At 42.7% G+C, this 13,514-nt stretch overlaps 1 protein-coding gene across 1 annotated transcript; it reads left to right on the forward strand.

Moving 5' to 3' along the window:
- Positions 1-6,482: 6,482 nt before the first annotated feature.
- or95a1 (odorant receptor, family 95, subfamily A, member 1) lies at positions 6,483-10,787 on the forward strand. The gene is made up of 3 exons (XM_063204655.1): positions 6,483-6,773; positions 9,299-9,628; positions 10,299-10,787. Exons 1-3 carry the CDS (start codon positions 6,483-6,485, stop codon positions 10,785-10,787), a joined length of 1,110 nt encoding a protein of 369 aa, XP_063060725.1.
- Positions 10,788-13,514: the final 2,727 nt, after the last annotated feature.

The following is a 13,514-nucleotide window of genomic DNA, read 5'->3' on the forward strand; positions in this document are numbered from 1 at the left end:
GGTTTTTTTTCAAACTCATGCATCAATTCAATAATTTGTGTTTTATGAGCTGTACTTTTTACCTATATTTCTGATGATGTAATATGAAGCAACACTTAAAATGTAGAATAAAATACAGGACAGTTGATTTTGGCGGGGGTCTGGCCCCTTAAAATATATGTCCCCTTAAAATATATGTCTTAGATGTAATTTCCTGCATTTTAACATCCTGTGTCCCGTTTCAGCTCAATACGTAACCCGTACTTTTACTTATAAATACGGGACTATTCCATATTTAAAGGGACAGTTAGCAACCCTATACACAACTGAAATTTTGTTAAAAAGTATCAACATTTGGTAGGTCTATATATGAGCTTTATGAAATGCCTGTCATGGTACAAATTCACCATTTATAATAGATAGTTTGACATGCACTTTAAGAGAGAGAGAGTTAAACCTTCTGGCGGGCCGGGTCTGGCCCGCGGGCTGTATGTTTGACACCCCTGCTCTAGTCTATGTGTCAACTACAGTACCTTAAAGGATTCATTTCAAAATACTCTTCTTGACTTTAAATCTAGCCCTCCACAATCTTGACCCACCACATATCACAGATGTACAACAGAGCTACACACATCACAATCTTTACACTCATCCAATGCAGGACTGGTCCAACCGAACCACAATGGCAACCATGCCTTTCTCATGTTTATCCCAAATTCACTATTTTGCCCTTGAGTGCTTTGTGTATTACAGTGAGCATGTGTGGCATGGTTGCTGGCCTCAGTTCCGGAATGCTCTGGGCAGAGAATGAGATCATACGGAATGAGATCCTGTGTGTAGGGCAGTGGTTCTCAACCTTTTTTGAACAACGCCCCCCCCCCCTGACTTCATACCCCCTTAGTATTAAACAAATGAAAGACTAATGCCCCCCACAGGCAAATTAAGCACCATCCCCTCTCAGCTGTATCCTTCTCAACGTCCCCCCCAGTGCTCCTCAGCTCCCCCCCCCCAACACCTGTAGTATTGAGAAACACTAATGTAGAGGGATGGTATAGGACCATATGGGGCACCTAAGTCACGCCCTCTACTTCCTGGTTCATGGGGCAGGGAGAGTCAAAAAATAATTACTGCGCTTGAAAATGAGTGTTTTTTGACACCATTCCAAACCTTGGATCTCCACCAATGCACCACAAATCCAAAAATCACTCATTTTCAAGCCCAGGAATAATTTTTTGACTCTGCCCCATGAACCAGGAAGTAGAGGGCATGACTTAGGTGCCCCATTGAGACACTATTGTGCCCCGGGCACTACACCTCGCAGGTGCCCCCTTTATAAACAATATATGTCAAGTTTATGTCATGTGGTGCCCCCTAACTGACCTTAATTGGTTCTGGGCCACTGGCCCTTATGGATAATCCGGCCCTAGATGGTAGAGTTGAACTGCTAGTGAAATGGAGACGATTCGTGAGCCTTCGTGCAAGGCAGGTGGATGGGTAAGAGGGATTAAATATCTGCAAAGGCGGGAGCAGTAATGCACCATTTGCACAAACAGACTGCTTCTTTTTTAAAATCTCTCTTGCTTTTTCATTTAGGGTCAATGTCCAACATGATGGACACATGATGCAATACTAAAACAAATGTTTTGGTCTGCATGGTCCCAACAGCTCCACCACTGACACATATCCAGTTGGTCTGACTTCCAATAAATGCTGATACTAGGGTTTTATTGTTAGTTTATAGTATATGTGAAATATGGAAATCTGAAAGTTATGTAATTAGCTTACATAACGTAAGTATTGTACATACTGATGTAGGCCTATACGACAGTAAGTGTGCTAATCATGGATTCAGTCATGTATGCTGATACAACATGGTAGAATTGCATTCAACATGGCTCTTGCCCAACCTGAGTTTCCACGCAGCTTCGTGAGCTGTGTGTTCGGAGTGACACCAGGGAGCTCCAGAGCTAAAAACACACACAGAGGTCTGGTAGAAACCAGGCTAAGTTAGAGTGGGATTATGGGGGGGATTGTTTGGGGACCCCCTTGAAAACGAGACATCTTATCTCAAGGGGCTATACCCCTAAACAAATAAATTGAAATTATTTTAAGGACCTTCGTTGTTTTAATGGTAAACCTTCTTCTTTACTAAATTCTTAAACCATCTTAAGGAAATCATCTACACAGTGTGTGGCTAAATAAAAGTAATGGAAGGGAAAGGCCCTTGCCCAAGGTAGACAGCTGAGAACTATAAAATGAAAATGAGAAGAGAAGGCAGTCCAGTGCACTTTTTTTTTTTTTTTGAATAAAGCTAGTTGAACCCCATTAAGTAGCCAACATAATTTCAGCCACAATGTTGACCTTTGGGTATGTGGCATGTATATGGCAAGCATTGGTCTTTGGCCAAGCAGTTACTGATGTCTTTGTGTCTATTCGGCCACCTCGTGTCTGCATACACATAGTGATGTATTCTGTCTGTCATGCTGTCTTTTCTGTGCAAATAAAAAGCTTGAGAGAATTTAACAGAGTTGTCAAATGTAGGCCTAAAGATAGAAGTATCCCTAGAGACATACAGTAATAACAACACAGCATAGTTGCATAGTTGAAACCGTGCAGTGACATACTACCAGCGATGTAATTACACCTGTAAGAGAGGCCTACTTCTACGTTATATGGAGTCATCCCTATGTTCCCCTGGTCCTATGTTCCTCACTACCGGGGAACGTTCTATGTTCCCCACTGCTTCTAAGTAGACTGCTGCCGCATGGCGAGCACGGGTTGTTGTTAGGGTTACGGTTAGGCTGCCACTGTGCACAAACCTGACCTGAAATACGTATGGGAACCGTTCGTGCAAGAAATATGCATACACCAGCATCCTGGGCCTTATCCCCTTGTCAGATACAATGCGGGGAACATGGGACCCTTTTTTGGAGAAAGGGTCCTAAGTTCCCTGGTCCCTTACACAGACCGGGGAACATAGGACCCGGGGAACATAGGTACGCTCCCACTTAAGGGGCAAAACATACCAAAGTGGAACGGAACGGCCGCGGGACGAACACGGTCTTTCTGCTTAGTTTCGGCCGGTGTGTTTTTCTCTGCCTTGCACACTGACAGCGTCGGTGTGCGCGGCCAGACCTGTCCAAAACCCCGTCACAGCCAAAGCTATCGTGCTACTTTGCCATTCATTTGAATGAGACACCGCCGGTCGCCGGCGTGGAAAATACGCTCGAGTTCTATTTTCCAAACGCAGCGCGTCGTGGAGCCGACTCCCGTGCTGCTGACGCCCGACTACCGCCGGTTGGTGTGTAAGGACAGATAAGTTTCCATGTATTTTCGCGATGCTTTACCGCCCTGGTGTGTAAGACCCCTTATTACAAATTTACACAGCACAGTTTCATGGAATCATGCAGAGATGTAAATACTCATATTTTACATATTACAAGCCATGGGTGTGTTTCTCGAAAGTGTAGTTGTTAGCCAGTTAGCGACTTGGGGAGTTGCTAATGGGAAATTGCATTTTAAACATCAAAGTAGCTAACGTAGTCAGCCACTATGGTTTCGAGAAATGCGCCCCATATCTTGTCACCCGTGTCACCCGAACATCCACATTGTGCGGGTCAACGTAGAGCACCATTGTGGTGCAATGGCTCAGTGGCCTAGGCCCTAGGGCGTTGCACCAATACACCGGGTACCCAGGTTCGAAAGAGGTCGCTTTTCTATCCTTCCCCCCTCTCTTTCGCACTCATTTCATGTCACGCTCTCTGACTGCCGTGTCCGAATAGAGGCCTGAAAGGCCAAAACAAAATCTATAGCAAAATAGAGCACTGTTGTCAGTGATCCCCTTAAAAGGGCTCTAGCTGACCAGACTACATCCCTGAATAAAAAAAACTCCTGGAAATTATCTGAACACTGTACACACAAACAAACTTTCCTGCTATGTTGTTTTTTTCCCATTTTGTTTTGCTGTGTTAGCACAGTATTGGGGTCAGTGTTCACCATGACGGAAACATGATGTAAGCCTGAATGTTTTGGCCTGCAACGAGCCCTCTGTGGCTCAGGCGGTGACGCACATCCACGCGGGTCAACCACAGTCTTGGCGAGCCACTCTTGTTTGTCACTATGAAAGGCAAATATGGTGGCGCAATTAGACAGAGCCCCATGGGTCTGAAGTTAATAATTAATGTGCGTTGTTAATGGCTGCATGGGGGAGATGTGGATGAACCTTAACGACTCCCTTGAGGCAGATTTCTCACTTATCTCTGCCTTTGGGAAGGGGAAAATTAGTCCAATTAACGAGTGTGGAAAACATATTTTCTAACTGGCCTTGTCTTTAACCACTAATTTGTTGGAAATTGTGGATCCTCAAAGGGTAATGTGACATTACGTAATGGTTTGGTTTAGAGACAGCGGTGTAAGCTTTTGAAATTTGTGTTCGTATTATAATTATGTAGGAATTGGATTTATTTATTACACATTTTTAACGCAAACGCCTATCAAAGGCCTATGACAATAAAGCCTATGCAATTTTTACCTAACCAACAACATGCTCGTATGCTCATGCACGTGTGTGTGTGTGTGTCTGTGTGTCTGTGTATCTGTGTATCTGTGTGTGTGTGCCTATCTGTCTGTCTGTCTGTCTGACTGACTGGCCGACTGACTGACTGACTGACATTTCGGTTTGTCCAGTTGTATTTGTTGTGTCTGGTAGTGTGTACGTTCAAGGTTAAGTTCAGAGGCCTCCTAATGCACTTCAAGTTTGGACACATTTCAATGTCAAAAAACAACATTGTGAAACGGACAATATAGGTGTTTTGCCCTTAATGGTACCTTTAAGGCAGTGTGCCAGCCAGGCACACCATCCAAGCAAGGATTTGGGATACATTTAGTAGGTGGTCATAGGGTTAGGTTTAGTGGTTAGGGTTAAGGGTTAGTCTAGGGCCTTACAAGCACCACTACATGAAAGGGGCTGCCACTGCCAGAGGCTAAAAAAACACAGTTGAGCCCACTAATGACCAGTAAAATCCAATGAAATAATATATTTTTGACACATTTCAAGTAAGGTAGTGGTGCGCACATCCAAGATGCAGGTGCAGGATAAAAGGCGAGACACTATGAAGATAAAGGTAGAATGTCCGCACACTTGCTCCCGTTTTTCTCTTTCTTTTTCTTTTACCAAGTGAACCTTTACGAGCCCTGATGAGGAGCACACCGCTCCAAAACGTTCACTTGGTAAAACAAAAGAAAAAGAAAAACGTGAACAAGTGTGTGGACATTCCACCTCTATTTAAATTTGGCACATTTGAAATAGTTTTGAGTATTTGAAAGGGCAACAGCAACTTCATCAAGATGATCTTGATAATAATGATCGTCCATTACAAAGCACAGTGTGTGTAGGATAACAAGCATGGGTGCCGCGAGTGGAGGAAAGTCGTTAGAGATTCAGGGCCCAAGCACTAACAGGGGCCCTTAAGGGGGCCAAAAATTTGAATCTTCCATGAGGCACAAAATGTATGGCAGCGCCCCTGATAATAAGTATGAAGATGTTCATGAAGAACCGATCAAATGACTTGTGACAGTGTGTCTCAAGGTATCCCGAGGAACCACCAACGGCCTTATTAGGACGGGCATGGGGGAAACAGGTGATGAAAACATTCCAAAACAACCTGTCGACTTTGCGCTCTAGCAGTCCCAGGCCAGCACGAGTGATCAAAGCAATGCATCTTGACAGTATGGCGTGAAATTAATTTGTCTCCGGAGAAATCAAAGTACAAGTGACATATCACCCGCAGAAGCCCAAAAGTTGCAATGCCCTGTGGCCGTTGCTTAGAAAAATGAATAAAAAACCCAAAGCCATACAACAGAACCCGGCAGATCCGTCCGCACACACACGCTCCATGGTAAGGCTACTAACAGTTTGAATGTTTGAGTCAAAATGCACTGCTTAATGGGGATGTTGTTACTCATGTAGGATTTAAAGATTAGCAGCTATGGATTTCGTTGACCATAATATATCATGTTATGTTACTGATTGTTTTAATGTATAATGGACTGTGATGACATTGTTATGTGCTTGATCAATATTTTTATATATAGTAGTATGCATGATGCTGTATTCAAATATTGTGTGTTTTTATAGTAGGCCTACTTATCATGGTGATGTTGGATATTGGAAAGTGTGTATAACTGCTTTGTGTGTGCCTTTACCTGCGTAGGCTACAGTACATGAAGTTGGTATATTCATTATGTGTATGATATGATATGATATATTATATTATATTACATTACATTACATTACATTACATTACATTACATTACATTACATTATAGTATATCCTCCATAAGTAGCATTTGGGTGTGCCCATGATCATGATGCAAGATGATATATGATATGATGTGGTATGATATGATTCTATATTGTATTGTATTGTATTGTATTAATACAATGTATTGTTAACCCTTTTGCAGCCCTCCACCAACAGCAGCTGGCTGTGCTTGCATACATGATGCAAAACCTGACCGATATCAGCTTCAACAGCAGCAGCAACAACAACAGCAGCGGCATCGGCGGCGTCATCACCGCGTCCGACCAGAAGGTGGCGGTCATCGTGAAGGTGTGCGTGGTGCTGCCCGTCTTCGGCGTCTTCCTCTACTTCATCGTGCTGATGCTGCACACCTTCGCCTCGCACCGCCACTTCCTGGAGAGCACGCGCTACGTCCTGTTCACCTACATGCTGGCCAATGACACGCTGCAGCTGCTCACCTCCGTGCTCCTCTTCCTGCTCGTCATGGCACAGGTGAGTATAGGAAAGGGAATATTTCATAACATTCATCAGGGAAGCCGACAGGTGGGGACAAAGGGGTCAGTTGCCCCGGGCGGTGGGAGACATTGCATGTATTGAGTGAGGGGGGCCCTTTCAGGTGACTTTGTCCCGACCCGGTCCCAGCCAAAGCTGTCAGCGGCCCTGTTGATGATAACAAATTAACGTGAATGTAAATGTGAATGCATTACTTTACTATCACACTGGATTCACCCACAGGTGACATATAGGTGGCACAGGTGAATGAATTTGAATAATTATGATAACCTTGGGTATAACAGTACAATGTGAATATCTATTATTTTTTGTTTCTATTTGCCATGGTGCAGGTGTAGGAGCATGGATCGTTCATAACTGGTGCTCTACATAATGATTATATTGTGAATGCATTTTTTTTTTTAACTGTATTTATCATGGTGGAGGTGACCGAACAAAGAGTAATGATAATGGTGCTGTGCATGTAAGTCTGATGTGAATGCATAATCTCACACAGGTGGTACAGGTGTATGAGCACTCCGTGCATAACATTGCAATGTGAACGGATTATTTTAGCTACGATTTTTCACTCATCATGTTTCAGGTGAATAAATCTGAATAATGAATAACATTGTGCATAACATTATGCTATGCATGCATTATTTTATTATCATTTGTATTTGCAGGTGAAGGATTCTACATTTTTGATAATCACCTCGTGCCAAATCACACTGTTGTGAATGCATGTTGTTATATTGTAATTACAGGTGAAGAAACCTGATAAAATAAGGCTGCCGGTGTTGTACATATGATTTTAACCCCTTAGTGCAGCACCTATGTTATAACCTTACTGTCACCAAAATGGTAATGTCCATGTCTTAATCTGTTACTTAAGGCTATCGACACTGTCATAGCAATGTTGTTATGATGTAGTTGAGTATTTTCAGCAAATAGTGAATAGGCCCGCCGGCGACCCCATCTGCAGTAAGAGGCTACTGTGATTGCATTTTTACCATTATGCTGTGATGTTAAGGGAAGGACTCTGAATAATGATAAAACCCTTATGCATGTGAAGGTTTATTATAATTTAATTTGTCAGGTGCAGCCGGTAAAGGTGCCTGAATAATTTGTATACATGTCTTACATCATTTGTAATATGAATGCATGGTGTTGCTATTATTTTATATACACAGGTGAGGGACCCTGAATAATTGTGCATCACAATGTTGATTAATTATTTGTATCATTATGCTGTAGCCTACCCATCATGATGCAGGTGAAGAAATCTGAATAATGATGATAGAGTACATAAACATATGACATGATAATGTGAACGCATTATTTCATTATTATGTCACATCTTCATGATGATGGTCACCTTTTGCAACATATTGTAATGTTAATGCATTTATTTATTTTTTCCAAATCCCACACTCATGCTTTCCTGCTGGTTCCTGCCCATTTGTTGAAGCATTTTGAGCTGCATTTTGAATGAATTGCACTGCAAATGCAAATATTATGACGACTGTGGTGATACTGATGATGACTATTTTATGGTTTATTAACATTAACATGTAATATGTATGCTGTACTCATACATACCCATCCCTAACCCTATCGTGCATTGCAAGTACACAATGTTACATGCCGTTTCATACTTAGTTAAACTGTACATAATTAAGAAACAGTGAAATACACGTGTAAAATGACCATCAGGGCCGCCAATAGAAGGGGAAGAAAGGCGGCACACCATTGGATCCTCATTACATCGTATCTATTGAAGCGGGGTCTCATTCGAATGGGTTTGCTTAGGGCAGGGGTCCCCAAACTAAGGCCTGGGGGCCAGATGCGGCCCGCCATGCCCCTTTGACCGGCCCTCCACCTCTCTGCACCTCACCATTTCAGTTACACTGGCCTAAAGAAGCAATCCTCACAGAAAAAAATATAATGATAAAATATTTTATCTATTGTATCACTCATAAACTGTCAATCACCATATTTTTCTAACCTTTCCTTGCTATTTTTACATCGCTTGTAATGATGAACTATTTTGTGCTAGAAATTATGGCTATAACAGGCAGTAGCCTAGCATATAGCACACATTGATCCCGGCCCCTGATCACAGTCAGGAACGATAATGTGGCCCCCAGAGAAAAAAAGTTTGGGGACCCCTGGCTTAGGGTCTAGGGAAAAGTGTCAGCAGCCCAGATGACAAGATAATATGTGGGCCCTAGGTTATAGATTGCTGTGGTCCCCCGCAGAAAACAAATTTCACAATAAAATCAGGTAAACACCAAGTCATAATTCCGAGCCAGGAAAGAATAGTATTACCAAGATTGAAAACTCAAACTCAACAGCGGACAAATTTTTCAATTCCACATCTTGTCACATTTCTGCACTTATTGATCCCCCACCTGCAACTTAGCCCAATCAGGGGCCCCCTGGCAGGTAGGGGCCTCTAGGCTGCAGCTATACTATCTAGCCTGTCTGTGTTTTAATAATGGTTATTATCATCCTCAACACAGGTGAACTTTGCGCTGGTGTTCTGCGCGCCGCTGCTCTTCTTCTCCACGGCCACCTTCCTCAACACGCCTCTCATCCTGGCCGTGATGTCGCTGGAGCGCTACGTGGCTATCTTCTACCCGCTCCAGCGCCCCGCCGCCTGGCGCCCCGACCGCATCTGGCTCCTCGTCCTCGCCATCTGGCTGCTGAGCTGCGTGCAGCCCGCTGCCGACTTCGTCGTGAGCCTGATGAAACCGCCCAGCGTCGGCGACGGACCAGTGGACCTGCTCACCACACCCGTACAGTGCAAGAGCGCCGAGCTGCACAGGGTGCCTACCCTCACATTCTTCAAGGTAGGTTGATGGTGACCCACAGTGGCGATTCTAGATCTAAATAATCAGGAGGACCAAAATTGGGCCAGTGTTTTTTTTTTGGGGGGGGGGGCACATAAAATTACAAAGCAGGTCAATATTCTATTTCAGGTACTGTATTTTTATTTTACACTTAGCTTTTCATTTATGTTCAGTAAAAATGAATTGTCTGTTCTTCAAGGTAGGTATTGAAGGTGGTAACGCACAGTGGCAATTCTAAACCAAAATAATGAGGGTTTATTACTATTATTACAACACCAAAATACTTTGTACATTCAACACTGAATTGCTTGAGAAAGGTCACAGACCAAAACATCACAAGCAAATGTGAACAGTGTGCGGGAGCTTCTTTGTCTATAGGCTACTGTTAAAATGGCTACACGACACTAATACGTATACTAATACTTTATCACCAATTTACACTGAAGTTCTTTTTGCATCCCTGGCCAAAACTCATTTAGGAAAAGACAGGGTATACAGTCATACATGTAAAAAATATAGCATCAAAGACGTGCACATTGGCCTACAATGCAATACGATACCACACAACACAATACATGTTCACCAAATAAACTACCAGCAAAGAATACCTGTGTGCGGTGATTCATTTACTTACAATACATGTAAACTCTCTATGTCTTGAATCTCCAAGGTTGTCCTGAACGGGCTGTTCTTCGTGGCGGTGGCGGTGGTGATTCTCTTCACCTACGTGCGCATCCTGCTGGGGACGCGCTCCATCATGCGTCAGGAGCGGGGCTCGGTGACCAAGGCCCTGCACACGGTGCTGCTGCACGGCCTCCAGCTCCTGCTCAGCAGCTGCGCCTTCACCATCCCCTTCACCGAGCACCTGATCGTGCTGCACGTGGGCTGGTCGCGCGAGCACATGTCCTTCCTCAACTACGTCTCCTTCGTCGTGGTGCCGCGCGTGCTCAGCCCAGTGATCTACGGCCTGCGCGACGAGAGCCTGCGCAAGCACATGCGGCGCTCGCCACTCTGCTGCGGCGCTGTCACTGGGTCTGGTGGTGTCGGTGGTGGTGGTGGAGGTGGTGGAGGTGGTGTTGGAGGCCGGGGCCTGGGGTCAGCCAAGGTGAGGCCCAAACTAAAGGGCAAGACTATGGGGAGGTCACATTTACTGCCCTGAGTGGTGTAATGGTGGACTGGTGCTAACAATATCTCATTAATAAACTATTGTGTGTTTATTGGTACTGCGACTGCGATGATGTGAATATGATTAAAGGGGATACATGCTACTATGCTACACGGATCCATTGACTTTCACTAGCTTAGCGACATATTCCCTCTTTTAACTTGTCTTAAAGCAAGACAACGCTTAACATGAAAAATAAGACACTTTACCACCTTTATAAACCCCAGCCAACGATTTTAACTGTATTGAGCCCCAAAATAGTGGCATACCCCTTTAAGATACAGGTAGCCACATTGGCTAAACATTAAATATGTATTATATAAAAAATCTTATAGGATGGATATATATTCTCTGAAAATGTATGTATTTAAAACCGTTAAGACATGGTTCATGATATGAGATATGAGTTTGCTGTTAACAGAATGGCAGTGACCCAAGTAGTAATGTATTTCTACAGGCTCTGTTAAATACCATACTATTGTAGTACTACCACTTTTCAATGACTGTTATTGTGTTCCCCTGGCAGAAATGCGCACATTATAAGGCTGCAACAATAAGTAGTCTTCTTCAGTAAAACTGCAGGAAAACAGTGCTCCAAACCTTCGTACACACCCATGGTAAAGTGATTTCAGATATGCCTTATGCCATGAAAAAAAAGATGGAGCTCTTCATGTAGTCTACTTTTTACTGTATATACAATAAAAGATCATTTGTCCAAAGGATTATGTTATTTAGTATGCTTGCTCCTAGTTTAGTATGCTTGTGAGCAAGCCATAGGCCTCTGCTTGCTCCTAGCAAGCATACTAATTGTTCTCTCTCCGTTTATTATTATTATTCTACGGAAGTCCTATGGAAATCGCCATAGACTGCACGCCGCAGTATTTTCGGCGCAGCGTTCGAGATAGAGACACGATATAGATACTAATAGCATTGTCTCTGCGGAAATGCAGTCTAGTCTGAAATGTGTCACTCGTCATATGTTTGCAAGTTGCTTATGATAAAAGTGTCTGTAATGCAGGGAGGTCAAACTCGGGTCCGAGGGCCAAATCTGGCCCACAGAGTAATTTTATTCGGCTCACAAGATCCTTTCAAATATGTACTACAGTTGGCCCACATACACCATTAATGTGTAGCGCAACAAGACTTGAACATGAAATTTGGTGTTCCACAGGAATATGACAGGGCCAGGGCCAATGAAAGAGCTCACACCCATATGCAACACAATATGTGCAGAACATTTTGAACAACCATAAATGATGGGAAAGAGTGTGCGAAATGTAACTATGAGAATTAAGTGCATACAAGCGTAATTTTAGTCAATTTTTTCAAATTAATATTGATTTCGGCCCGCTACTTCGGTCCAGATGTTGTTTTTCAATTTGAGTTTCACATCCCTGCTGTAATACAAGCAACATCTGTGTAATTACAGTTTTTCTCAATTGGTTTTGTACATTTCTCACAACAGAATAATGATTCTCAAAAGTCTTTGTTCAATTGTGACTTCCTGGTGTTACCTGTGCACATGGTCAAATCAGTTTCTCATTGTTTTCGGCATAAAGCAAATGCTCTCGTCCACCATGCCATGGCTGTGTACAATTCTCAGTGATTTCGTACATTATCAATTGCTTTTGTCATATCACTCAAAAAGCTTTGTCACTGAATGCATGGAACTATCTCAATCTTATCTGATCAATGTAATATAAAGCCGAATTTACAACATTTACCATCCAATCTAAACAACATTTCACTTCAGAAAAGATCCTCAAGAGTGTACTATTCAATTGACAACATGAGAAATTGATTTGACTAGCTTGTCCATACACTATGACACAATGACTAACCATTCTGCTGGCGCTGATACGTTCATTGACACAAAAAACTTGATTTTGAAAGACAAATAAGGGTTTTGAGCAAGAGACTCGGTTTTGCAGGTTATCCATGGTGTTTTGCCATTTGTTAAAGCTGTTTTGAGAATGAATATTATGTTTTGCAAATTGCGAGGGAGATTCGAGAAATGTACAAAACCAATTGAGAAATACTGTAATACAAAACAAATACATATGACTACATTTGTTTGTAAAACTGTTAGAAATGCATTTGAAGGGGAAATCAACTGAGAAAAATTGTCATTGCACAATAAAGGGCACAATTGTCTGTCGGTCTATGGGATGATTTTTGATGACAAAGTCAGAGTTTATTTGTTGTCATTTGTCCTCTCTGCATCTTGGCCACATGATGTCACCCATAACTCACCCTGCTACTGTATACTGTATTTCAACATTGTGCTCTTTACCGAAAAGGGGATAGTAAACTTAATTTAGGAAAAGCTGCCATCTAGGGATGAAAAGTGTGTAACGCATGCCCAGTTCCACTTTGGTTGACTTTGAAATGAATTCTTCAAAGCACTAAATGACTCCATTGACCTTTGTAGCTGGCCTTGCAGTATGTGTTTTCCAAACCCAGACTGTCTTGTTGTCTGCCAGGCAGGACCACACTAGTAGTCTACAGTCGGGGATACATCAGAAGCAAGGCCAACCGTAATTAAGGCTACCCTTTGAAATGTTCAAAATTGAGTGTGATGCTCTAAGTCTGGTTAGAAATTCTTTCCATGCCACAGTTAAATCTCACTCTGTGAGTGAGAATCTTCATGGTTTTAGTTGAGTAGAAAGAAACGATATGAGAATGTTGTGGGGGAAATATAATCTACACATGTAAAACATT

Source organism: Engraulis encrasicolus, chromosome 8 (genome assembly GCF_034702125.1).
Source record: "Engraulis encrasicolus isolate BLACKSEA-1 chromosome 8, IST_EnEncr_1.0, whole genome shotgun sequence".
NCBI classification, from domain to species: domain Eukaryota; kingdom Metazoa; phylum Chordata; class Actinopteri; order Clupeiformes; family Engraulidae; genus Engraulis; species Engraulis encrasicolus.

Excerpts from the sequence above, each read along its gene's own strand:
- or95a1 (XM_063204655.1), top strand. The coding sequence starts at position 6,483 with ATGCAAAACCTGACCGATATCAGCTTCAACAGCAGCAGCAACAACAAC. Across the intron at positions 6,774-9,298 it reads TCCTGCTCGTCATGGCACAG|GTGAACTTTGCGCTGGTGTT; the intron begins GTGAGTATAGGA and ends TCCTCAACACAG. Across the intron at positions 9,629-10,298 it reads CTACCCTCACATTCTTCAAG|GTTGTCCTGAACGGGCTGTT; the intron begins GTAGGTTGATGG and ends TGAATCTCCAAG.